General features: G+C 46.4%; 2 protein-coding genes across 14 annotated transcripts in view; one reads left to right on the top strand and one right to left on the bottom strand.

Annotated features, from left to right (window-relative positions):
• Window positions 1–2,072: 2,072 nt before the first annotated feature.
• On the top strand, window positions 2,073–8,386 carry LYSMD4 (LysM domain containing 4). Of its 3 annotated transcripts, none has more exons than XM_032252852.1 (3): window positions 2,073–2,154; window positions 3,807–4,087; window positions 6,056–8,386. In XM_032252852.1, exons 2-3 carry the CDS (start codon window positions 3,812–3,814, stop codon window positions 6,662–6,664), a joined length of 885 nt encoding a protein of 294 aa, XP_032108743.1. In that variant the 5' UTR covers window positions 2,073–2,154; window positions 3,807–3,811; the 3' UTR covers window positions 6,665–8,386. The 3 variants fall into 3 exon arrangements, with proteins under 3 accessions (XP_032108743.1, XP_032108744.1, XP_032108745.1); XM_032252853.1 differs by having other exon boundaries at window positions 2,082–2,215; XM_032252854.1 differs by lacking the exon at window positions 2,073–2,154 and adding an exon at window positions 2,246–2,657.
• Window positions 8,387–17,967: 9,581 nt separating this feature from the next.
• MEF2A (myocyte enhancer factor 2A) overlaps window positions 17,968–26,600 on the bottom strand; it is a 138,287-nt gene continuing 129,654 nt past the window's right edge. For all 11 annotated transcript variants that reach the window (XM_032252845.1, XM_032252849.1, XM_032252839.1 and 8 more), the window contains 2 exons: window positions 23,670–23,796; window positions 17,968–22,052 (listed from right to left, as the gene is read on the bottom strand). In XM_032252845.1, coding sequence (XP_032108736.1) covers window positions 21,683–22,052; window positions 23,670–23,796 — 497 coding nt within the window. In that variant the 3' untranslated portion in view covers window positions 17,968–21,682. The remainder of the gene's footprint in view (window positions 22,053–23,669; window positions 23,797–26,600) is intronic.

Genomic DNA, 26,600 nt, shown 5'->3' with positions numbered 1-26,600 from the left:
AGATCACAGAACAGCTCTCCTACCGAGCCAATATGGAATGAGCACTTCTAGATGCCGCCACTCAGCTGGGCCCTGGAAGTTACATGGGGACAGGAGGATCCTGGCAATAAATGACAAGTAAGTGAACTGGGACATACTATGAAGAAACCATGTTCTCACAGAGCACCAAGGGAGCATCTACATATACCCAGTGGACAGCAGAGGACTCACTGAGAAGACAACTTACTTTGAGGCCTGAGGCTCAGACAGTCCAGTAATGCGAGCGGTCTGTAAGAAGGAGCCTTGAAGCCTGTATTAGTCAGGTTCTCCAGAGAGACAGAACCAATAGGAGACACCTATCTATCTATAGATGGATAGTCAAGTCCTCTAGAGAGAGAACCGATAGGAGATACCTATCTATCCATCCATCTACCTACCTACCTACTGATAGGAGATTATCTATCTATATCTACCTATCACCTATCTTTCTAATCTATCTGTTGATGGATAGGAGATATCCCTATCCATCTATCTATACATATAAATATTTATATCTACTCATATAGAGAGAGAATGAGAGCGAGGAGAGAACTGGCTCCTGCGATCACGGAGACTGCAGGTCCCAGGACAGGCAGTCTGGAAACTGGGGACCCTGGGATGCAGATGATATGGCTCAGTGCAGGTCCAAAAACATCAGAACCGGGGAAGTTGACGATGCTGCTCTCATTCCAAGGCCAGAGTCCTGAGAACCCTGGGGGTTAGGGGAGGGTGTGTACATCCTGGAGTCCAGACCATTTTGGGCTTTGTCCACAGAGATTAAGAATTTGACTTTTGGTTTAAGTGGGTACATTAGTCTGTTTTCACGCTGCTGATAAACACATACCCAAGACTGGGCAAAACAAAGAGGCTTAATGGACTCACAGTTCCAGGTGGCTGGGGAGGCCTCACAATAATGGCTGAAGGTGAAAGGCGTGTCTCACATAGCAGCAGACAGGAGAAGAGAGCTTGGTCAGGGAAACTCCCCTTTATAAAACCATCTACTCAGACTTATTCACTATCAGGAGAACAGCACAGAAAACACCCACCCCCATGATTCAATCACCTCCCGCTGGGTCCCTCCCACAACACGTGGGAATTGTGGGAGCTACAATTCGATGAGTTTTGAGTGGGGACGCAGCCAAGCCACATCAGTGGGAAAGGGTTTGTAAGATCTTGTTTTAATGTTTTCTCTGTTGTTTATCTGATTGCAAGTGAGGATTAACATCTTCAGCCTGTGGACCATTTGCATTGTTTGCTGAATTATCCGCTCTGTTCTCTCCCCACTCATCTACTGAGGTCTTAGCATCTTTCTTTTTCATATGAAGTCTCTCTCAGAGAAGGAATTTAATCCTTTGTTGAGTTTCTTTTCCCCTGGTTATCCGCTTTTTAATTTTGGTTTTCCGTTTTAAGTAGAAGCTCTAAACTTTGTGCCTTAATGTGTGAGAATTCTTCCATCACTTTTAATCTTAAGAAATCCTTGGCCATCCGACATTTGATAAACATGACTTAAGTTTTCTTGGTCCCGGTTGTCAGGATCCATGTGTTTTCTTCTCGGGGTGGGGCAATGCCTCCCTGGTGCGGCCCTCAAAGGCCCAGGAGCGCAGATCCCACCGCAGAAAGACCCCTTGCCCATCTGAGCCCAGCCAACGGCCCCTTCCCTGCAGGAGGGCGCAGAGGACCCCATGCTGCTGGAGTCCGCCCCGAGCCACAGCTACAGATCGTTACCCACAGGCGGGGTCAAAGGCCTCTTTACAGGCGAGAAAGCCCCGGCTCAGCAGAAAGCCGCCCACTTTGGGAGGGAGGAGCTGAAGTGCTTCGCTGCCCCAACAGACACGAAAACAAGTCAGGGCCCGCGGGCGCAGCCCTGGTAGGCGGGTGGGCGGGGCGAGGGCCAAGTCAGGGCTGCGGAGCCCCGCCCCGCCCCGGCCCCGCCCTAAGCCCCGCCCCGGGCCCTGTGGTCCCGGGAAGAGCCCTCCGCGCAGCCCGGCTCGCTCCAGTGCCCGCCCACCGTTGATTTCATTGGTTGCCTCGCCAGTCCCGCCCCCAGCTGATATTCGCAGCCAATCCGCAGGCGCGGCGGCGGGTCGTGGGTCGCGGGTCGCGGGTCGCGGGTCGCGGCGGAGGCCGGGCGCTGAGGTACCGGGGCCTGGACTAGGGGGGCCGCGGTCTGGCTGCGGAGCCGCGCGGGCTCATGGCGGCACGGCAGCCTGGCCTCGCTGGTCGGTTCGCGGGCGGGCCGTCCCTCCCCGGGCTCCTAGGGGACCCTCCAGCTGGAGGGGCGGTGACCGTGACTGTCGAGGGCTCGCCCCAGGTGGCTAGGGTTGGGGGTCAGAGGTCCTGCCTTGTGGAGTGTTAAGGCCCTGCCCGTGGAACCCTAGGGCCGGGCCGCGCCCCGTTTTCCTGTCAGCTCCTTTAGAGGCGCCCCATTCTTTCGCATTAGGGACTCGGAGGGAAGCGGGCCTGAGAGCGGCTGCTGCCCCCGAGCTCGGACGCGAAGGCCGGCCCCGTCCCCGGGATGCCGCCGAGGTCCTGCAGTTGACCCGCAGCCCCTGGAGAACGGCCGGCCGCCTCCCTCCTCCGGGCGGGCTCAGGAGTGCGCGGGGCGGGGTGTGGCCCGGCGGCCCCCGAGGGCGCGGGCGGTGAGTAGGGGTCGCGCAGGGGCCACAGGCTGTCCCCGAGTGGGCTGCTCCCGTGTGGCTCCGAAGCCAGCTGTTTTTGAGGTTGTCATTCCGCGTGCTTGAGATTTCCTTTCTGGAATCTCACCCGAACAGTTTGGAGCGGGGAACGGGGGTATCGTGGCTTTGGCGGTTGACTCAAGGTGAAAATAAAAACCAGACGCGGGGATGCAGTGAACGCAGAGTGCCCCGTGAGCAAACTGGGCGATTTTCTCCGGTTGACAGGCGTTCTTTCCCCGCTAGCTGGCCCCACTACGCAGAGTGAAACTGTGTCAGGGTAAGAGCAGTTTAGTCCCATGGCTCTCAGCAAGTGTCCCCAGCACCGACCTTCTTAGTGAAGATACTTTGCAAGGTGTAAAGTATTGAATAAAAAATTACTGTGCAGAGGCTCTGAGTTGAAGATTCTCAGTGCACAGAGGCTGGCAGCAGCCCTTACTTTCCATTGCAGGGATCTCAACGACTTCTTTACTACCCTGAGACCAAAAGCAGCTGTTTCTTTACATATGTGGGTTTTGGAAAGATGGCTACGGATGAGGAATCGGGGCAGAAGAAAGGAATTCTTTTGTTTTCTGCATGAAATGGATGCAATTAGAAAAAACAATGAAGAGTTTTGACTCTGTCTTCTTCTATCTCAGCCAGCATATAAGCACATTATTTTTTTTTTTTTTTCGGTTTTCTTTTTTTTTTTTTTTTTTTTTTGAGATGGAGTTTTGCCCTTGTCACCCAGGCTGGAGTGCAATGGCGCCATCTTGACTCACCACAACATCTGCTTCCTGGGTTCAAGCGATTCTCCTGCCTCAGCCTCCAGAGTAGCTGGGATTACGGGCTTGTGCCACCACGCCCGGCTAATTTTGTATTTTTGATAGAGAAGGGTTTTCTCCATGTTGGTCAGGCTGGTCTCGAACTTCCGACCTCAGGTCATCCGCCAGCCTCCACCTCCCGAAGTGCTGGGATCCCGGCCACACATTCTTTTTTCTACTGATGGTATTTGTTGAGTATTTTCAGTGATTAGGGAAAGGAATACTCTCTAACAACAAGACACTTCTTTTTAAACAAGGTGGTGGAGGGATAATGATGTCTTATGTGGAATTAACCCTCGGGTTTGGTTTTCAGTGAACATGAGGCACAAGGAAGTGTCAGCCAAGACCTTCCAAGGCCCAGCTGTTGTCTGTCGGACTCCGACCAGCCACGTATACATGTTTAAGAATGGGGACTCAGGGGACTCCTCTGAGGAAGAGTCACACTGTACGGTTCTGCGGCCCCGGGGCAAGGAGCGCCAGAAGAGCGGTGTCTACCATCCTCATCAGGCAGGAGCAGGCGACGTAGTCCTGCTGCAGCGGGAGCTGGCCCAGGAGGACAGCCTCAACAAGCTGGCTCTGCAGTACGGCTGCAAAGTAAGACACCCCTGAGGTGCTCTGCCCCACTTGGCTTCCAGGAACACAGGGAACTCACTGCAGGGTGGGGGTCCTTGTTGCCCTCCTTCACCCTGCCAGGAGTGGCCTGCTCTAGCAGCCGAGGACTCCCCTATTCAGCCAGAATTGGAAGGCAGGTGGGAGTACCTTTAGTTCCAAACTCTGGCCCCCAAAGACCGTGGGTTACTGCATCTCCTTCTCTGCAGGGGACTTCTCTTCCCCTTTTCTCTGCACTAAAATTCTGAACCCTTTTTTTCTTTCGAGCACATTTCATTTTGGACCTAATGGGGCTGGAGATGGCAGGCAGAATTATCCCAGTTTCTATGGCATGCTTGCTTTTCTTGCCACTTTTATGTTTTCTGAACCTTTCTTGGTGGTAGCTGATTGGTAAAAATTTACCTTCTCTCTTTTAGAACTGCATGATCTCTTGTATGCTGTGTATCTATATAACCCTGTTTTTCTCTTTAATTATGTTTTTAGCATTCAGAGTGATTAACAATGGCCAAGTAAGTAGGAAAGTATTTATAGAATTGCTGCATTTTCTCCTAGATTATAACTATTTTGCTAACACCGTGTGACAAATTTCTATGGCCTTCTCTAAGGGTATATAAGCTACTTAATTAAAAAAATCTTTTGCTCCTACAAGTGTCTTATCTAACAAGGTCCAAATGTGTAAAACATATTGTGTGGGGTGTTGCAGTCTTTCCCAGGGAAATAAACAGGTTGGTCTCCAGGGACACATAGTCGTGTTTAAATTGTGCTGACATTTATATTTGGCTGTGATAAGCAGCTTCTGTAGGCATACTGTATGGTTTATAGAACATAGGTTGAAAAATGAAGCCTGTCCTAGAAAGACTGGAATAGATGCAGTAGGCTTCTTGGTTTGGTGATGTCTAAATCTGTAAAGAATATATAAATTCTTTGATAAGTGATTAGTTTTCCTATTTGAAGTAAATAAATTTGCTCTTAGTGTATTAAGGACAGAGACAGAAAGAGCTCAAGGGTGTCATGCATTAGTTTCAGGACATAATAAATTAAAAAATGCCCCCACCCTGATTCAATTGTAATAACAGCAGTTACTAAACAAGGTAATGGAAATGACTGATTTGGACAAGATCTGTTGGCTGTATTCACTTTCTAGTTTAAGTGAACTTATGAGTTAAAAGTTTAGAGTTCATCTCTGATGCTTTTGGAAAGTTTTCAAACATTAGTTTGAGGGAGGAGTTACCCTTTGACTTAAAATTTTCCCTACTTCTTAAATCTTAGTGTTTGATTATGAGAGGAGTTTGTCATGAACTTCATGCTACTGATAAAACTCACAGCATTATTCCTTTCTCCTGACAGTTAAATGCATTAGCCGTAGGACACTTTTATTTAAAAAATAAATAAGTTAATATGCCCCACAGTGTTTCTGGGAAAGAATATGCTACGGGCTTATCTCTCAACTTTATTACTGGTAAACTGGATTCTGAGTGTGTCTGCCGAGCTGGCTGAGGCTGTGTTTGGTGAATGTTAACATCTCGCAGCCACTTAGTTCTGGCATGAGGGAAGTCAGGCAGATGGGGGCACTGTTGCCTCAAAGTTAAAGGTGGAAACAGCTGCAGCATGCATGTTAGTGCCATGGTGGTTTCAGCTAAAAGCGTTTTGTTGCAGTCACGCTTTAAACAGCTTAAGAAAGATCTCTTCTTTCAAAACTGATCTTAAATTGTTCAAAATTGTAAATCTAGGAATATCTGATTATTAAACGATATATTAAGGCTGAGTAAAAGCCAACAAGCAAAATTTCAGCCTCAACTAACTTCATGTATAGGTGCAGTTTTTCAGTCTTCATCAGATTCTTAAGTGAAGTGGGCTTGAATCATCCGCCAGAAAGATTAAGAGCCACTTTTTGGAATGTTATTTTTAAGGAGCTTCGCATATTTTGTGATGTATGTCTTCATGCTTTCCTAGGTGGCAGATATCAAGAAAGCCAACAACTTCATCAGAGAACAAGACTTATATGCTTTGAAATCTATTAAAATTCCAGTGAAAAACCATGGGATCCTAACAGAGACCCACAAAGAACTACAACCCCTTCTGAGCCCATCTTCCGAGACCAGAGTGACGGTGGAACTGCCAGATGCAGACAGAGCAGCCACAGGCACTGATGCCCAGGCCAGCCAACTGACGGATTTCTTTAAGGGGATTGACCAGAATATTGAGCGTGCAGTGCAGTCAGAAATCTTTTTACATGAAAGTTACTGCAAAGATGCCTCCCATCAGCCACTGCTCCCAGCTCCTCCGAAGACGCCAATGAATGGTGCAGATTGTGGCATTCAGTGGTGGAATGCTGTTTTCATTATGCTTCTAATTGGGATTGTCTTGCCTGTCTTTTATTTGGTCTATTTTACAATACAAGCTAGTGGTGAGACCCTTAATAGTTTGAACACAACTGTTGTCCCCAATGGCTCGATGGCAGTGGGTACAGTTCCAGGGCACGCCCCCAGACTAGCAGTTCCAGTGCCAACCATCACTTCTGCAGACAGCCAGTTCAGTCAGACCACCCAGGCAGGGAACTAAGCTTTGTTGAAGAATCGGCCCAGCTTTAGTAGTTGGCTGTTGATGTGTATCAGCTGTCATTGGCGATATCCTAGGGGTGCTGCATTTTGTTTCCTGGGAAGGATGGACACTTTTCAGAAGTCATTCAGTATTCCCGATTGCACTGGCCCTGCGAATGGCCTTGCCCAGTCTAAGCCTGCAGGATCTAAAACAGCAGCGACCTCAGCCTTTATCCAGAGAGGTGCCGCAAGAGAGCAATTTCCATGTGACAGATGGCCATTTCTTGAAGACATTTAGTGGACTGGCCATGTGTTCATAGCACTGTGTGGACCCCCAAGTTGGACATGCTTGGAGGGAGAGAAGTGGCCTCCGTCAAGGGACCTGCAGTGTGAGAGCACAGGTCACCTGGCTGTCGCAGTGTCCTCACTTGCTGTGGAGTGGGGATTGGCTCTGAGGAGGAGTGTTCTCTGTCTCCCTGGCAAAGGTGCTATGGAATACTCCTGGCATGTCACCTTCTTTTTAGAGAGTGACAGTTACAGTTGTAACAAACCTACTTCATATTGGCCTGCTCAGTTAGCCTTTTTGAGGCAATGCCATTTCTAGAGTTGAAAAGCCCTCAACCCAAACTGCTGCACTGGTGAATAAAGGGCAGTCCCTCCTGTCCTTTTACAGCTGCTTAGTGTGACACATAGGCACCCCAGGCCGAGCACACACTGAGCTGTGCCCAGTTCTTCAGGAGCCTTCCCGCAATGTGGCTCCCTAGATTCTCCCAGTTGGCCTTCTTGGAGGGGGCTGTTGCTGGCCAGCATTTGGAGGGAAGGATGAGTGCCTGTCACTGAGGCTCCACCGTGGGTGGCGTCTGAAGCTGGGCAGTCGCCAGGTTTGTGCTGAGGGCCACAGCCCCTGTGTGCACCTAACATGGGGCGCTCCTGCTGCTGCTTCCCTGGCTCGGTTCTTCGGAGCTCCAGAGCAAGAAGGCTGCTTAATCCTTTTTCTCTGGGTGACATCCTAGAATAACACTATATGCAATGTAGGTCACAACATTATAGGACCAAAGGCTTGATGGAGGGGCTAGAGGTGGCCCTTGTTGTGAAAGTCAATCAGAACACCTGAGGGAGGAAGGGGTCTGCAGTTTTCCAGGCCCTTCTCGCTGCCAAGGCAGCCGTGGTGCTGTGGACAGGCTGGGATTGCTGGTCAGAGGCTGCTACTGCTTGTGAGCTGGTCACGCCCTGTGTGGGATAGAAAGGTGGGCGGTGCTCGGCTGGCTGCTGGCCCGGCCTCCAGGAGTTCTGGACAGGAGGCAGACACTGCCCAGATGCTGGGTGGAGGGACAGCGATGGCCTTTGACACATGAGGCGTGGAGAGAAGTTTCAAAGGTCTCACCATGGAAGAGTGATTTCCGGTTTCTCTCCTTTCAGTTGTATGTGTGGAAAACAGCGGGCCCGGGTTCCATTAGCAAATTTAAATCATCCTTAGTATTGAATTAAGAGACCAGAATGATCTTCAGGATTAGAAGAACTTCTGAATCTTTGCAGTAGGAAATGTTTTGATATGCAAGTGCTTTTCCAGCCAAACGTCTGTGCTCTCCATGTCACTGAGGGCCACAGTTTTCTCTGACATCTGTCACTGTCACTTCACCAGGCAGGCCTTGGAGTCCCATGGCAAAATCACTTTTGTCAGACAAAGAATGAATGTATCCTTTACTTTTCTTAAATGGAATAAAATCATTTCTTCTGTGAAGGATAATTTATTTCCCCTTTTTATGTTATTTTCATTTTTTTGGAGACAGAGTCTCTATCCCCCAGGCTGGAGTGCAATAGTGCGATCTCGGCTCACTGCACCCTCCACCTTCAGGGTTCAAGTGATTCTCCTGCCTCAGCCTCCTGAGTCACACATCACCACGCCCAGCTAATTTTTTATTTTTAGTAGAGATGGGGTTTCACCATGTTGGCTAGGCTGATCTTGAACTCCTGACCTCAGGTTATCTGCCCACCTTGGCCTCCCAAAGTGCTAGGATTACAGACGTGAGCCACTGCACCTGCCCCCACCTTTTAAAATTTAGGGATTAATAATTTAGCATTAAACGATGTGGGATGCTGCTGGAGAAGATGGGAGGTGCCTGTCAGGAGTGAGGCCTGTGCCTGTCCCTGCACCTGGTCACCTGCTCAGGATTTGTGCTGTGCCCAAGGTTACCTAGACAGGGGCGGGACAAAGTGGTAACCAGTGCTCTGTGGCTGACTGATTGCTGACTGGTCTGTATACAGGGTTTAACATTGCTTTATTAGGTGTACCTACAAAATACCACGATACTTCCTGTTCCTTATTTTACTACGTTCTCGGTGTCTTTGGGAAGTGAATATTTTACAGAAATAGTTAATTTGCTTCCTAGTCTCCAGTCTTTTTGTTTCAACTATAGTGCTTCGTGTTGAAGCCCAAAGAATCCCCATTGTCAAGCAAATAAAGATTTAATTTTACTCTGGAGAGACAAAGCTGCCGATGCAGCAGGGTAACCAGAACTGCCACGGTCCAGCAGAGGTGAGGAAGGTGTGGCCTGGCCTAGGAGTGTGTTGGGGGTTGGTCAAGCTCCACCAAGCAAGGCCTTCGGGGCTGCAGTGGGTAGAGTGTGGAGGGGAGGGTGGGAGATGTGCCTGAAGTCATGGGATTAAGAAAGCCACTTGGGGCTGGTGTAGCGGCTCATGCCCGTAATCCCAACACTTTGGGAGGCCGAGGCAGGTGGATCACTGGAGGTCAGGAGTTTGAGACCAGCCTGGCCAACATGGTGAAACCCCATCTCTACTAAAAATACAAAAATTAGCTGGCGTGGTGGTGCGGGACTACAATCCCAGCTACTTGGGAGGCTGACATAGGAGAATGGCTTGAACCCAAGAGGCAGAGGTTGCAGTGAGCTGAGATTGGGCTGAGATCTGGGAGACAAAGCAAGACTCAGGGAAAAAAAACAACACTGGAGACAGCAGAAGCCTGGGCTCCGCTGTAGGAAAGGCCCACAGAGCCATGACCATTTCTCTTCGGGAAAGACTGGGCTGCAACCCCAGGAGCAACAATCAGATAAGCTCTGGTGCTCCCTGGATGCCAGAGTGCTCCAAGAGCTTTGTACGCTCACTCACTTCACCCTCACTGCCTTCCCACGAGCCAGGCACTTCTACCCTCATTTTAAAGATGGAAAAAGCAAGCTGCCTATGACCACACAGCTGGTAAACGGTAAACGGGGGTGCTTGGGAGCCTGTGCTCTTAACTCTCTTAACCCCTTTCTGCCCTGCCACCTGCTTGACAGTTACTGTGGGCCTTCGGGTAGGGCACCTATGGCATGATCCAGGCTCACGGAACATGGGGGATGCTCGAGGTCTCCAAGGCAGGGCTTCACGAGGGGACAGCAGACAGAAAATATTTACTGGCCCCCCTGGGGTACTGGCCTCGCATTGATAAGAAAAGTTAGACCCATTGCCTGAATTGCAGTAACTAGAATCGGCATTTATCTGCCCATTTTCTTAGTGCAGAATCAACTAGATTTAGCCGCTGAGCCAGTGAACCAGCTCCTTTGACTTTGAGAAACAAAGAGTGACAGGAGAGCCTCCCGTAGCTGCTTCCCTCCTGGCACTTAACGCCTTGGGACAGCTCCTCCAAGCTTATTTCCAGAGGCGGGGTATGGCCTCACGCCAGGCAGGGAAGGGGCTGGGGAGAGTGTGGATAGCATCCACTTTGCCTGTTCTCCACGTTTGGTTCAGAGGAGCTGCTCCAAGGACAGGTACCCTCCCTGCTCCTGCACTGCCAATCAGCCCCCACTGCCCCTGGAAAGACCAGTGTGGTGACAAAGTACAGTTCCAACCTGTGACTTGTACTCCTTCCCGTTCCTGCTCAAAACCTGCAGAGAGACTGCCACCACGGTGCCAGCAAGAAGGCAGGGAGTCCTACCACAACCTGGGGGAGACTTTCCCGTGTCTTTGGAAAACATGGGTTATTGTACATCACCATTTCACTACCCTGAATGAGGAACAAGTGCCACTTTGCATCTGCTCATCCATAACCTTCCAGAACACCAATTACACCAAGAGGTGATGGGATAACATGACACGGCCCCTGCCCTCAAGGTGCTTATAATCCAGTGGGATAAGACCTACGCTAGGGCCAGGCGCAGTGGCTCATGCCTGTAATCCCAGCACTTTGGAAGGCTGAGGAAGGCAGACTGCTTGAGCCCAGGAATTTGAGACCAGCCTGGGCAACATGGTGACACCCTGTCTGTACCGAAAAATTACAAAAATTAGCCAGGCGCAGTAGTGTGCACCTGTAGTCCCAGCTACTTGGGAGGCTGAGGTGGGAGGATAGCTTGAGTCTGGGAGATGGAGATTAGTGTGAGCTGATACTGTGTTGCTGCACTCCAGCCTGGGCATCAGAGCCAAACCCTGTCTCAGGAGAAATAATTTTTTTTTAAAGACCTACGTCAGAGTCGAAATACGGTAGAACAAGCTGTGCCCACAGAGGGAAATGGATGACAAGTGGTTGATAAAGCAAGAAGGGTTTTCTAGAGGAGATGACATTTCCTTAGTGGATGTCTGAAAGAAGACTGGGATTTAGAAATATGGCAGCGGACGGTTCTTTTCAAAGAATGCTGTTCAGTGTGAGCAAAGGCCTAGAGGCTGGAAACCATGGGACTATGTAGACGGAAAACTACGAATAGTCTGGTGGCCTGGCGTGAAGGAAGTGTAAATGGAGCTGTGGGAAGATGCTGCTGTACTAGTTTGAGGCCAGGTTCTAGGCAACCCCGAATTCCACATTTAAGTGATCTGGACATGATTTGATGGACAGTGGGAAGCTATTGAAAGTCTCTGAGCAGTGGAGAGTTGATGAGCACTAAAGTGAAGAATGGCGGCCACAATTTTGGAGAGGCTCAGTGGGAGGAGTGAGGACCTTAAGAGGTGATTGTCTCAGTTTGTACTCATGGGTTTTAATTTCTAGAGGTGACTCGTGAAAACTTGGAGACATTGCTTCTTGCTGATGCCACTGCATCGAAAAAAAGTTTTATTACTTGCAATTCCCAAGAGAAGGGGGCACACCAGGCCCCACAGGGCCACATGGGGGATGCACCCATATTGGTCAGGCGGCAGAAAGGAGCCAGGGGCATGCCCAGGCCAGAGCCTTCGTCGTGTTTCTGTGGGAAAGAGAAGGCAGGGCAGGGAAAATAGGCTAGTCCTGGGAACAGCAGTCTCTCCCCAGTCAGCAAGACCCTCAAAGCCAGAGCATCAGGAATGCAGAAGATAAGAACCAGTTACTACAATAAGGAGTAGAATAAAATGGGCCCTGTGACAAAGGGATGCCAAGCAGACAGATGCAGAATCTAAGAAAAGCCAGAACAGTGACGTGGCTCAGACCTGGCAATGTGATTCTGACGAGACTTGGTGTGGCTTTCGTCACATTTCTATTTGGGGGTCACTGTTCCTCGAATCTGTGGGTTTATATAGTTTTATCTAATTTGGACAATTTTGGCCACAGATTATTCCTGGCCCTGGGTGGGCTCTGGGAATTGTCCTGCCTGCTTTTTTCTCTTGGCTCTTTTCCTTGACTCTGATTTCTTCAAATGCATGTACAGGCCAGTACTCAGCCAAAGACTTGGGGGAATCTCTGTCCAACTTCCCCCTCCCCAGTATCCTGCCCCCACAAATTCTAGATGCCTCAGCTTCCCCAAACTCCAAACTCCATCTCCTCAACTTGACAAGACCTCCTGTCTCTGTCCTATGGCTTCAACCCCTCCAGGTGGTGAGCTGAGGCACTCGTTTCACCTGATTTATTTCTAGTCTCTGAGAGATAAGTGTCCTGCACTGCCTGTTGTCCAAGGCCTCATATCTTTTGTTGGATTCTTTAAGGTGAAAGAATATCCCTGGTTCGTGTTATTCTAATATGACCAGAAGCAGAATATCATTGGCCAGAGTGAGGGGAGGGGCAGCCAAAATGGTGGCTTGAGAGGGCATGACTGGTTCTGAGGCAGGGCCAGGGGAGCAGGGCTGTCAGTGGGCTCTCATTTGTGAGCCTGGACTGGATCACAAGACAGGAAGCCAGCAGGGGCAGATTTTCTTAGAAGGGCTTGGGAATGAGTCCACTAAATTTCACACACTGTGAAACTGACAGCTGCTCTGGAGGTGTGCTGTTGATTTAGTTCGATCAACACGAACTCATTCCCCCTATCAAGTGCCAGGTTCCCTGTTTCGGAGCCTTAGCTCAGCTGAGTAGTTGAAACGGAAGGGATAGTCCAGGTACCAGTCATCCAGACAGTGGCAGTGTCACCCTGGCTCCTTACTGCCACTTTGAGATCATTGCTCCTTCCTCCTCCTTAAATCCTCCTACTTCTTTGAAGCACGTGCTATCAAAACACAGTTCCTACCCCACTTCCTTGAGGCATCATCTATAGATCTCCTGGTGGGTTCCTCTCCTCCACTGATGACTTTAGCACCATCCTTGATACCCCTGTAGCTCAATACTTCATCCTTTTCAGGTTGTATCACACGTAGAAAAGAATCAAATATGTCTAGCACCCTGAGGTACACTGGAGGGGGGCTGATGATATCCACGTGAGCCTTAACGTCTTAGATAGATAAAGGAGGCAGTGGTGGTTTTGTTCTGTTTTGGTTCGTTTTTGAAATGGGTGATAGAAAAGCATGCTTTTATGCTGATAAGAAAGATCTAGGAGAGGAATAAACGCTGCCGGAAGGAGGGGATGGTTGCAGCAGCAAAGACCTTGAGGAGATGCTGGGACCCAGGATACAACACAGAAGGTTTTGACTTTGGTAAGGGCACCAAAAGCCCCTTGACAGCGCCTGGAGGGAAGATGCCTGGCTATCGCGTGGGAAGGTGAGGTGGGTCTCATCAGATTGCATCTATTTTCTCAATGGAAAATGTGAGAGGAAGTGAGCAGCTGAGACAAGAAGGAAGTGGTCTTGGAGGTGTGAAAAGAGAGGAGTCACAGTAACACAGTTATGTCTGAAAGGGAGGAAGCCAGCATACTAGGGAACTGCAGTGCATCTCTGGGCAGTGCTGGGAGCCATTTACAATTTGTGGTCATGAGGAATGAAAATAGAAGGTCCAGAATTAGCCCCTTTACTCAGTGGAGTAAAGGTGGGCTTTTTAATAAATAGTACTGGGACACTAGAGAGCCTTTCATTTTTTTGTTTGTTTTTCTTTTTTTGTAGAGAGGAGGTCTTGCTGTTCCTGGGCTCAAGTGATCCTCCCACCTCAGCCTCCCAAAGTGCTGGGATAGACGTGAGCCACCACACCTGGCCCTAGAGAGCCTTTTGTAAACACATAAAATTAGATCCATATTTAAGAATAAACTCCAAATGGATCAGCAATCTCAAAGTAAAAGGTGAAACCATACTAGTACAAGAGCACACAGGTGAATTCCTCTCTAACCTTGGTGTATGGAAAGTATTTCTAAATGTAACTCAAAATCCACAAGCAATGAGATTGATACATTTGCCTCCATAAGAATACAATTTTGCATGACTGAAGTACCACAAAAAAGGAGTTATTCATACACCAAAGGGTCAATATCCCTAATATAAAAATAACCCTTAAAAGTCGAGGGATGAACATAAAAAATCTAATAGAAAAATGGGAAAAAGGAACATATATTCACACACGAGATTAAAATGTTCTCAAACATATGAAAAAATGCTCAATTTCACTCATAATAGAGAAAGGCAAATTACAACACTGAGACACGCCTCTCAGACTGGTAAAAATAAAAACTACGACTGCACCCTGCTGGCAAGGGTATCCTCATACGCTGCTGGAGGAAATGCAGATTGATACAGCTCCTCTGGAGACCAATTTGGCAATACCTTATGAAACTACACGTGAACTTCCTCAGCAATCCCACTTCTAGGAGACTACCCTGAAGATAAATTTTTGACAATACAAATATGCACACGCATAAGGTTATTCACTGACGACTGCAGAATACTGGGAACAGCTTAAATGACTACACACGGGTCAGCACTGCGGTACATCCACACTGTGGATGAGAACTTCTGTGAACTGATCACTCCATGGTTTCCAGATATTAAGTGGAAAAAGCAAAGCTGCCTATTGTACAAGCACAGGAAGGCTTGAACCAGAAACTAAAGAGAGTAGCTGTCTGTAGGGGCTGGTGGGAGACGTGGGGATAGGAACAGGCTAGCAGGGGCGAAGACAGAATGTTTCTCTGAGCATCTTTTTGGATAGCTTAGAAACACAGTAATGTTTCAGATACTATTCATATACCCCTCAAAATTAAGCACCAAAACCAGCTAGGATGGAGGAGGGTGCCGAGTGAAATAACAACACGAATAGATGACCCTAACCACAGTACACATGGGTAAGATGAGCCACTGGAGGGACTGGCGCTACAAGTAACATTGTCTTGACTGGATAGTGTAAGGCCAAAGGCAAAACCACATCAATGCTCTCTAGTCAGTCAATGGGTGTTCCCTACACAGGTACAGGCAGTTCTGGAAATCTGTGTACACTGGGACAGAACAATAAGAAAAAGGGCTGTAGATAATAAGAACTGGCTTCCCAGCCACAGGAGAAAGAAGTTACAAATGAGGAAAGGCTAAAATGAACCCAGGGGCATTGAATCGGAATCCAGAGCATTAGTGTAAACCATGGCTTTTGACACACACTTAGATAATTAGGAATATGGACGTGTATGTGTGTGTGACAGCATAACTACATGTATTTCCTTGTTGCATCTGCAGAGAGAGCCTGAGCACGGTGACACCCCAGTAACAATAAACACATCAAGTGCCTGGATGTGGTTTCCAAATACCATTCTCTACTAAAAGGAACCAGGAATCAAGGAAAAAGTGGTTGATCCAACAAGATGAGTGTGGCACATCTTGTGGTGCCAGAAAGGACACGCTAAAGGGGGCGGAGGGGCTCAAATTTAACATGGAAGGCCACCTGATCGAGCCCCTATTGGCCGAAGCTGAACAACTGGAGGAGCAAAATAATGGCAGTACTAGATTATAACCCACAGGAAAAATAAAGTCCATGAGCCCATAATGCTATCATCAGTTAAATAAATGGGAAGGGACAGCTGTTCCTTGCAGAATTCCAATTAATAAATGTGGAAGAAAGCAGGCAGCTCCCACAGCTGTAGACAAGATGCAAAATTAGTAGGTGAAAATATAACCCTGCATTGTCTCAAGGTTTCCCCTCCAGTCTGTCAATTACAAAGGGAGAGAGAGTAACTTCTTACATTGAAGAAACCCTCTGAAAACCACCAAACCAAGTGTCCAGGTCACTATCACCTGGAATAAGACATCATCAACGTTGATTCCGTGATGTATGAAGGACACATCATTTCCGTGGTATTCTTGCCAAAACGCACAACTTCTTCCAATCATCACATCAGACAAATCCACATTGAGGGATACTAGACCAAATAACTGATCAGTATTCTTTAAAAGTGTCAAAGGTTATACAAGGTAGGAAAAGCTGTAATAAGTGACAAAGGGAATGTGGGATCCTGGATTAGATCCTAGAACAGGCATGAGTGGAAAAAATGGTGAGATTCAAGTAAGGTATTTAGTTAACAGTGCTGTATCTTTTTTTTTTTTTTTTTGAATAAAGATGGGGTTTCACCATGTTGGTCAGGCTGGTCTTGAACTCCCGACCTCAGGTGATCTGCCTGCCTTGGCCTCCAAAGTGCTTGGATTACAGGCGTGAGCCACCACGCCCGGCCAACAGTGCTGTATCAATATTAACTTCCTGGTTGTAATACTTGTGCTATGGCTATGTAAATGTTAGCATTGGAGAAACCCCGCTGAGGGATATGTGGAAACCACATTACTTTTCCAACTCTTCTGTAAGTCAAAAGTGAGTTCAAAATGAAATGTATGTAGTAAAAGTAAAAAAAAAGGGGGGATTGTATAGTGAAACCAGTTAGTACAACTGATTTCTTTCTTCCACAGCTGTATTTGCTTTGGTTAGCTACAAAGCAGGCCCCTCATGCATCTGTAAGAAAGTGACTGGGGTGTAGGCCCCGGCCTCTAAGCTGAGTAAGATGCCCTGTCAGTTCTGGTCCTCTGGGAAGCAAGACTGAGATGGAATTAGGAGCATCAAAGATTGACACCCCACCTATGTGCAGCTGTTGGCTGGAGCTGCCTGGGAAGAGCTTGTCCTCAGCCCAGCAACAGCTAGGATCAGGGCTTACCTCTCACAGGAGGGTCAGCAGCTCTCTGTGGGATGAAGACACGAGCCCACTCGACCTGAGAAGTTTGGTGTTTCAAGCGCTGATCTGAAACCTCCTGCCTCCATGAAAGATGGGAAGAGACACTCCTCTTCCTCTCAGTTTTGCAACTGAGTGGTCCTCGGGCCGCTCGTGAGCACTGGACCACCGGATGGAGCAGGCTGCAGCCAATTGGCTAGCGCAGGGCTCCAGCCAATTAGCTGGCACGGGGCTCCGACTGAAAATCATCTTGGCTGGTGCCACAGAATCGGCCTGAAAACAAGATACCGCCTAGAGCAAGGCACCCAGGGGAGCCAAGTAGGAAAATGCAATGAATTAAGTAGCTGCAGCTGTGATTAGAGTATTTTTAGCCACAGGACTCAATTAGCTTTCAAAACCTGCTAACAAGAGCCCCACTGCAGCCAGCACAAAAATTTGGTTTTCAGTTTGACACCAGGAATTTGCTTAGCTAGGAGCTGACTTAGGAGGGACATCAGAAAGAGAGAACATTTTCTACTACAAGTTGAAGATTGTTCATTTTCTAGCTGAATTATGAAGGAAGATTACTATTTAATGCCCGCCAGCATACTGGGATGCACACCTAGCATTTTTGGAAAAAAAAAAAAAAAAAACCTCATACCATCTGTGTTCTCTTGCCTCTAGCTCAGCATCATGAAGGTATTTTGGGCAAAACCAATCATTTCACACCCCTAAAGAGACACAGAATCTAATGATGGTTGTTAACAATACCCACCCCCTCTAACACGCTTTGGTGTATTTTCTGTGAGAAGCAGTTACTGGAGGCCGAATGGATTGCATCCATCACGGCAGGGTGCATGGGACAGCCGGGTTACTGGAACTGCATGGCCTGCTGCTTGCTACAGGCCTTCCAGGGCTGCCCAGCAGGGATGGCGTGGAAGCCAACATGGGGGAGGCGAGTGGGGGCACTGGGACAGTTTCCTTGACCCTGTCTCAACCCAGAGAAAGGGGGCCAGCAGGTGAAAAGACCTTCATGAAAAGAATGAAAAAGGAAGGGGCTTTAGGGGTAGGGGCTGTCTTGTGGCAAAGCCCGTGTTTCCCCAGGCAAACAGACAGAGTCTTGATGCACAGTGAGAGCCAGTCCGTCTTTACTGGAGTGAGTGCGGGAGACAGACAGTTTACAACGACCTCTAGCATTGTCTTCACCATTTGATAAAAAGTTCACTATTATATTTATTGTATAATGAAGAAAAACAACACATTCAGGGAAAAATTGAGATTAACTTATTTTTCTTAAAAGGTTCATCTCAAGGATGGCAACAAAGTCCAGCTTGTGCCGCCAAACGGTTTTACATGATCAAACCGTGTACAGCTTCTTGTGTGAACTGTTGACTACAAACATTTACCAAATACATAAATCTCTTTTAAAAAAGCCATTTTAAATATAGCAAAGCAGTGTCTTCTTGCACAGCAAAGTGAAGAAAGTTTCTACAGAGAAATAGAAGTTTTACATTTGTAAAATCTTTTTCACATTCTAATCATCTAGCTTCTTATGATCCAATGCCAGGAGTTTTCAGGTTCCTTATTTACTATGTATTTCTTGTGCGCATGATGGTTAATACAGAAACTATGTTAATGCGTTATTGGTTGTTCTTAAAGGAAATGGTAAAACATGTATTGTTCTTTTCGAACAAACCCCTGATTTAGTCTATAACACGATGGACAGAATTGGGCTCAAAAGATGGAGTTCTGATTGGGACACCTGTGTACACACAGTGGTGACTTGCACCGCAGTGGAGCAGCGGTTAGAGCTCTGAAGAAGTACAGCTGTTGGAAACTGTACTTTAACCAGTGCAATTTACTCTAAGCTTTTTTTGTTTTTGTTTTTTTAGTAATAAAATACTTCTGGAGGGATAAAATTTTCTTGCAATGGTGTCTCATACAAAACACGAGTCTAAAAGGGTAAGAAAAGACGGTTCTAAAGCAACACCATTAGCGTCGTCCCCGCTCTAGGTTGGTGTCCACCCAGAGCTGTGGGTGTGGGTGTGTTCACACATGGACGTCTGGGTGAGATGTGTGTCAAGTCCATATGCTCCATGCCACACTGGGCGTATGGGAAAAAGGTTAACAGTCAAATATTCAGTTCCTGAAAATGGAATACATTGTTACTTGGTCAGTGTAATTTAAGTACAAACTCCGAGCCTTGAGTAATATTATTTTAGAAAACAGTAGTTGTACTGATTATAAACCTGCATAGAAAGAAAGACTATTGAGATACAGTCAGAAAAGCCATCTCATAAGGCACACAAGAAAATAGACAGTAAATGTGAATGTGTTAACTCCTATTCCAATGTACAGCAGAAGTTCATGAACATGCATAAATAATAACGAAGGAATCACTTAACACTTTCAAAGCTATAAATGGTTTACAAAGTGGTAAGGGATTATTCTGGAACTTCAGTGTTGGGAGACTGCCTTATTTGGATTAGGTGTGGCCTTATGAAGAAATGTGCCTGTAAGTAGTTCAGTAAAATAAGTACATTTTTAAAGAAAAATCCTTTCTGAATAAGAGCCAAATGTCTGTACTGAAGAGAAGAGGCAGCACTGTCATCCTCCTTTTTTCGGCCTCCTGGAAAGTTACTACCCAAACTGCCATGAGAACAGAGCCTCCAGTTTGCGGCCTGTGATGCACAGGCCTCTGCACCTGATTATACCTATGTGTTAGTCAAGAAATCTGGCTGATGATTTGTCACAAACAGCAGATGAGGAAAATGTCAAAAGGAGCATAATTTGGGGGCGGGGGAACAAAATGTACGTAAAAATTGTAGGTAGCTGCTCAATATTGTTTAAAATATAAAATAGCCATTTTTAAACCCTTGAGTGTTTCAGGAAAAGGAGTATGTAAAAATCTACAATGAAAGATACACAGGACTTTGAATTTTGCTCATGGCACAAGCCCAGTAAATGGATGAACTTGCTATCATCCATTAGCTGTCTTCCTGTAAGAATAAGGCCTTGTTTACAATCCAAGCTGAGGGTGGCACTAATTCCAATTAGAATGGCAAGAGTCATGCCAAGGACCTGCACCATAAGAGCGTTTCTCCCCGCATACCAAAGCATCACTGTGATGCGCAGAAGAGCTGATCTCAGTAGGATTTTGTCACCAGCCGCATCATTCTGTTTTCAGAGGTCAAGGAAAAAAGATCCCTTTACCCACGAGTATTTTCCCCTAATCATTTACCACTTATAAAACCTTTGTGCTCATCTACTATTTTGTCATTTTCTCTAATATTCATTAAATTAGGTCGGCTTTTTCTACTATATTTTTTTCCTCACAAAAGGCAAGTTTTAAATAATGCCTTATAAAATCTGTTACAACACATTTTATACTTATGCAGGATGAACTTAACACCAATTTTTTTTTTTGCCACTTTGCTATTTATGTACACATATAAAATATATAATGATGCTCAACCCATACGGCACAAAGATTACAATGTAACATCACACATTCACCACCAGTGAGGGGAGAAACCCCTTTATACAATCCTCTGAAAAAACTGGGCTAATAATTAAAATCCAAAGTACAGTATATTTAACAAAATAGTAAATATTAAACAGTGAATACTTAATAAAGGACCTCGCCTTTTCCCCCTAAATTGGCGGCAATCCACAAAAATATACTTTTTAATCTGGTGACCATACAATACATAGGTACTTACATCAAAGGTGATAATATATTTAAGATGCTATATACACAAAGAGTTTGGCTCAACTTTTAATTTATATATAGAATAAGTGTTCATGGCTTTTTTTTTCCAAGGTTCTGCTTGCAAGATATTTTTGTTTGTTTTCCCCTCTTAAAATAAAACTAAAAAGTTAAACCAAGATAAAGCTATTCTCTAAAAAAAAAAAAGTTACAACATATAGCTTTGGCTTATATAAATAATTCATAGCAGAATGTGTTCAAAAGTAGTGAATATAATTTTATATATAGTCATCAATTCATAAGGGTGTTTTCTTTCATATAAAATATACATGAGCTAAAATCAGTTTCTTTAATTTTTAAGATATGAATGTAAAAAGAAACTTCTGACATATTCCAATTATAACTTAATATATTAATTTTACTTTGTTAATGCTCTATATTTCTAGGCTAGTATTTTCTGAATATCTCATGCGTGTTTTCTATTCTCCTTTATTAGCTAAAGATCACTTCTTGACCCAATACATTTTTGCACGTGCAAAAGTTATGTGTGGGGCTTTTTTCTTTTGTTTGTTTTTTAATATCAACAGCCCTTTCCCATGCACCCCTTTGCAACAGAGACCCATGCCAGGTTGGATAATATAAATGACATTTTATGTACAGTATTGCTTTCTTGGTTCCTGCTTTTCTACTGCTCTGTTCTACAAAGCATTTTTTCTTAAGTAACTACAGTCACCGCACAGTTAAATAAAACAAGTAGGGGGCCCTCTAGGTTTCTGCAAGCTAGTGTGGGAGAATTATATATGGGTACACGTTTCTCTGCAAAAACGGGTTATCTTTATGAAACAAGTAGTCCAAGGAAGTGCCAGACTGGTCTGTGCCTACAGGGTGCTTTGTCTGCCATGGGACACACATCTGCAGACCTACAAGGAGTTTGCAGGTAAGTGCCTGATTCTGTGTAACACACACCCACACATACACACACACTCACACCCACATACATATATATGTAAAGGGATATATATATGTATGTATGTACATATAAATATATTTAACTCATGTCCTTATTTACCGATTTAGATATGCAGGGCAGTTCACTGCAGTAACACAAAGTACAAACATCAGCCTGGAAGCCTTAGGTCACCCATGCGTCCATCCTCATTCGCTTTACAGAAGGGCTCTCTCTGTCCTCAGTGTTTGGGGGTCGGCCAAGCACAATTGGAGAATGGAAGTCGCCCCGTGGATCCTCCCGATCACTGCCATCATAGGAGCTACTGGAGCTGCTGAGACTGTCCACAGGAGAGCGCCCCATTTCCTGTCGGGGCTGGGGCTGCTGGGGTTGTGGCTGTGGCTGCGGCGGCGGTTGCTGCTGCTGCTGCTGCTGCTGTTGGAAGCCCGATGGGGTCATTCGATCCCGGGGAGGTGAAATTGGTTCGGACTTAATGTTGATGTTTTGGTTGGTATTAATAGATAAATTGGAACCCTGAGATAACTGCCCTCCAGCACTGAAGGAAAAAAAAAAGAGATGTCAGATGGCTTGCGAGTGCGTCTGCAAAGCCAGAATGAGACAGTACAGACACTGCCTGACAGAAAAGGGCCCAGAGTCTGAAATCTTGTCAGAATTCCCCAAGGCTGGTTTGGATTGTTTCCTTCAGTGCTTGGCACAAAAGGAAATTCCATCTTCCTGGGAGGAAAGAAAATAGTACCGCGGAGCCCTTACGTTACTTGCTGCTGTTACCCACCATGTTGGTACTTTCGCGGCTGAAGTATACAAAACAATGTCAGTGTCTAATGCTGTGCAGGGACCAGAAAGGCAGACGAGCAGCATAGCAGCCTGATCTGCTCACTGTCTCTTCTTCCTCAGCATCTGCTCAGCATCTGCTCTGGTCCTGTGACAGGGCACAACATCTCTTTTATCCTCACAACACCTCTAAGGTGCAAGTCGTACCATCCTCATTTTCCAGAAAAGGAAATTAGGAGCTTGCTCTGAGCAGTACCAGAGGGCGGAAACAGGCTGTTCCCCAGGCCTGGGCTCTGAGTCCCTTCCACTTGCTTTTCCAGGACTATTTTTAATGCATTCATTTAGGATGCTCAGGACAAGCCTGAGGGCCAAATCCTGTGTAGGCAAATTTCCCTGAGATACTCTGCTCTTTTTCCCATGACATAATTCCTAAGTACTGATGATAATACTCATTGCAGAGTTACTTCAGAATGTATGAGGGAAAGGGTTGCTGAGCTGAGACTCTCTGTGGACTTCCTGGGCAGTGGCTAGGGGCCTGCGGTATTCCTACTTCCCTGAGCAGAGGCAAGGCAGCCAGTCTTCACCGGGGTCAGCTGGGTCTGCTATGTTGTCCCCTCTCCTCCACCTGCTCCATGGGTCTACTGTCATTCTAGTTCTATAAAAGCCCTGTTCTTTCTTGCTGATGCTCAGGGATATCTGGCCTCATCTGGGCACCACTGTAAATCCTCTTTGCTTAAATCCTTACTCCCTTCCTATAAGGAGTGTTCTCTTTTTGAATGAGGTTTGGTGTGTGCACTGGGCTGGGATCAATCACACAAATCCTATGGAGCGTACCTGATACATAAGATACCCAGCCCCCAGTTTTCCTTCCCTATGGCCCAGGGAGAAAGCAAAAGGTACAGCTTAGCTTCCTATTCTCCTTGTCTACAGGTACTCACCAAAGCAATAAGTGGCAAGGGTGGCAAGGGGGCCTGAATGCCTAGAGGCTGGCTTTCAAGCAGTGGAACCAGAGGCAGGTATGTGGAAGCAGGAGTGCAGCAGGCGGCTTAACCACTGGTCAGTGGGTAGAAGGATGGTGCATGTAGGTGACAGCTGTGCCTTTGGGCCTCCTTAGATCCTGGTCGAGTCTCTCTACCTCAGAATGTCCCTATGGGAGAAGCCTTGCTCCCCAAATCCCTTCAAAGAATGCTTCGTTTGTCAGTATCCAAGCTACTATCTAGAGCCATGTAAAGAAAATATCTTCTCTCAACACTTGTGCCTACCTGAAAAGGAATCACTGTGGCATTCTTCACACAAAACTCTACAGAGCAAAAGGCTGTAGCTATAGGAAAAGAGAGCGTGTAGGCGGGGGCTAAAGACGCCGGGAAAACTAGTTACTCACACAAGAGAGCTGAGGGCTGCTTGTCCTAGGTGGTGCTGCTGCCAGGCCGACACCTGTCCCAGTGACAGCATTCCTGGGGAGTTGAAGCCTTGCAGGGCTGACAGGTCAGCGCTGGTCAGTGAATAATCTACGAAGGAAGACAAGATGGGTCTGCATGTGACGGAAGGTCCATACGGAACTATTACTTAGATAGCTACTGCAAAAGTTCCTACACTGAGGCCCGGCATGGTGGCTCACACCTGTAATCCCAGCACTTTGGGAGGCTAAGATGGGCAGATCACTTGAGGTCAGGAGTTCGAGACCAGCATGGGCAACATGGTGAAACTCCATATCTACTAAAAATACAAAAATTAGTTGGGCATGGTGGCGCACGCCTATAGTCCCAGCTACTCGGGAGGAAGCTGAGGCTGCAGTGAGCCAAGATCGTACCGCTGCACTCCAGCCTCGGCAACACACTCCCTCCCCCACAAAATAAAGAAGCTGAGAGAAGCCAAGTACTTCACAACAAAACAACGTACATGTGGGTCTAAAATCCAAAAATCTTTTCTTGGGAGGTTTACAGGATCTAGCAATATTTAGGTTGTCTGGGATGATTTCAAATAAGAGGCCATCATTAAAGAATGTTCTGTGCAATCATTACTTTAAATATGCCTGCCATTACCCTTTGGAATAAAGGGAAACCAAAGTCAATCAGAGTGAGTTTAGATCAGCAAGTCGTAATGAAGTCAGGGTGCGGGGACAGGGCACAGGAAAGACAGAATCCCTTCTCATGGGGTAACAAGCTTAGTGATATCATCACACAATTAATTAACTGCATTTGTTTAAAGTACCTAGACTATCACAAACTCCTTGACTGCATGCAAAATAGTTTCAACTTCATGAAAAAACTTGGTGTCCTAGAGTATAACCCAGCTCGTATCATATGAATGCTTCAGTCATAATCACTGGGACCAAGATTTAGGACGTTAGTAATCACTCACACGGGGAGTTATTTCAGCTCATCATTAACACTTGTCTTTTCCATTTGGTTCTAAAGAGAGGTGGCAAAACTCTTCTACTTTTATCTTCTTTCTCATGTCTCAAGAGAGGTGTTTAAGAAGTTGGTCTTCCTAGTGAATTAACATTTTAAAAAAGGAACTGAGTTAAAGCAACATAGCTGGTGCTCAGGGTTGTCCTGACTCTGCCCTTGTCATTCCATTCTATGCACTCCACGGGCTGGGGCAAGGGCCTGTCACACTGATGCCCTCCCCAGTGCTCCCTCTAGCCCACACTCTCTTTTGACCTCTAAGGCTTTTAAACGACCTGTGTGCCATGTCCATTTGGATGCCTCCCGAAACGCCACCAATCTGACATGGCCCAAAGTGGACTCTTTTCCTCCAAACCTGTTCCTCCTTAAGTACTCTGTCTTAGTACTTAAGTTGGTGCATGGCACCAACATGCACCCAGCAGCTCGTGCAGAAGCCTATGGGTGTCATCATTGCTACTGCCCTTCCCTGACACTCCCATCATCAACTTCCAGGTCTGGGCAATTCTACCTGCTCACTCTCAAGCCTGCTCAAGTCTCACTATCTCTGCTGCCACCATTCCAGTCGATGCTATCAGCGCCCACTGATTGGACCACTACAACAGCCTCTGATATGGCTTCTTGGCATCGCCTATGTGTTATTTGAAAAAGATCTCTTTGGCTGCAGTGTATGTGGGGTAACCCATACACACTGCAGCCAGAGATCTTTTTCAAATAACACATATGATCATGACACTCCTCTACTTAAAACTTTTTTTATGGCTTCCCAGTGCTCTCCAGACAGTTTCCAAAATCCCCGATATGGTCTACAAATCGTTACTTACCTCTCTAGTCTCAACCCTAACCACCCACGCTGTGTCTCCGGTCCTTTAGCCCTGTCCTGCCTGTGAACTCCTAGCCTTTGCACAGGCACTCCCTTTCCTGAGAGCACTCTCCCTCCTCTGCCTGGCTGGGTTATGCATGCTCCTTCACGTCCAAGCTGAAATGTAGTCCTTGACACAACTGCAGCAGCTTTTCCCTACAGCTGTGTGTCTTGTGCCTTCCCCATAAGCTCCACTGCAGACTCTACACTCCTGTATGTATATCCAGTACCTGGAATAGTGCTTGCCACACAGTAGGTGCTTCATAAATATCTGCCGAATATATGTCAATAAGTTAAAAATAACATGGTAAACTTAAAACAGAATAGGTGTTATGAGAAAGAGAACCAAGATAAAGTGAGTAAAAAGGTGGCATGAGACTGACACTAAGTGACTGATGATTTTGAGAGCTGGTCTCCATTTTTATAGGTTTTGGTGACTCCTTTTATACTTTCAAAAAATAATTTCCCAATTCAATGGCATTTCCAAAAATAGGTATAGTGAAATATCTAAGTATATTGAAAAACCTGTAATGAAATGCTCAGTAAACCATAATCTAACACTCAGTTCAAACTCCCTCTTCTTAGCCAATATGCCTTTGAACATTATAGCTTTCCCCTACCTTCTCAATTCTCAGCGTATAAATTCATAATCAACAATTCGGGACTTCCCCTCCAAGCTTACCCACTTCGGTACGCCCTGCGTCCTTATCTAGAATAAACCTGGACAAAGACGCGCCCCTAGCATAGTGTCTCTCATACAGCAGGTGACCAATGCAGCATCCCTGGCTTTACTCTGGAACCCTGTTCTGTATGAGACACAAAAACAGGCTACGATTCACAATCCCTAAGACAGTCTGCAGTTGACAAATTTGAGTATTATTTATAATACTCAATATAATTTCGTATTAATTATTGGAAAAAGTAATGGATATTTCCTAAGAGGTTCTTTTTCAATAAGCCTTTCATTGTTGTTTCTGTTTTAAAAGAACTACTTAGAATTAAAGTGGCAATCAAATGTTATCAATGAATGCCCTGCCCCTCAGTT

The sequence above is a fragment of the Sapajus apella genome, unplaced genomic scaffold (genome assembly GCF_009761245.1).
Source record: "Sapajus apella isolate SASKATOON/1434 unplaced genomic scaffold, GSC_monkey_1.0 scaffold80, whole genome shotgun sequence".
In the NCBI taxonomy this organism is placed as follows: Eukaryota; Metazoa; Chordata; class Mammalia; order Primates; family Cebidae; genus Sapajus; species Sapajus apella.
The sequence above is the reverse complement of the archived record's forward strand: the minus strand, read 5'-3'. Positions and strand labels throughout refer to the sequence as shown.

What these genes read in the sequence shown, in the direction of transcription:
- LYSMD4 (XM_032252852.1), top strand. Translation starts at nt 3,812, where the DNA reads ATGAGGCACAAGGAAGTGTCAGCCAAGACCTTCCAAGGCCCAGCTGTT. An exon ending in CTCTGCAGTACGGCTGCAAA is followed by an intron (nt 4,088 to 6,055) that starts GTAAGACACCCC and finishes ATGCTTTCCTAG; the next exon opens with GTGGCAGATATCAAGAAAGC.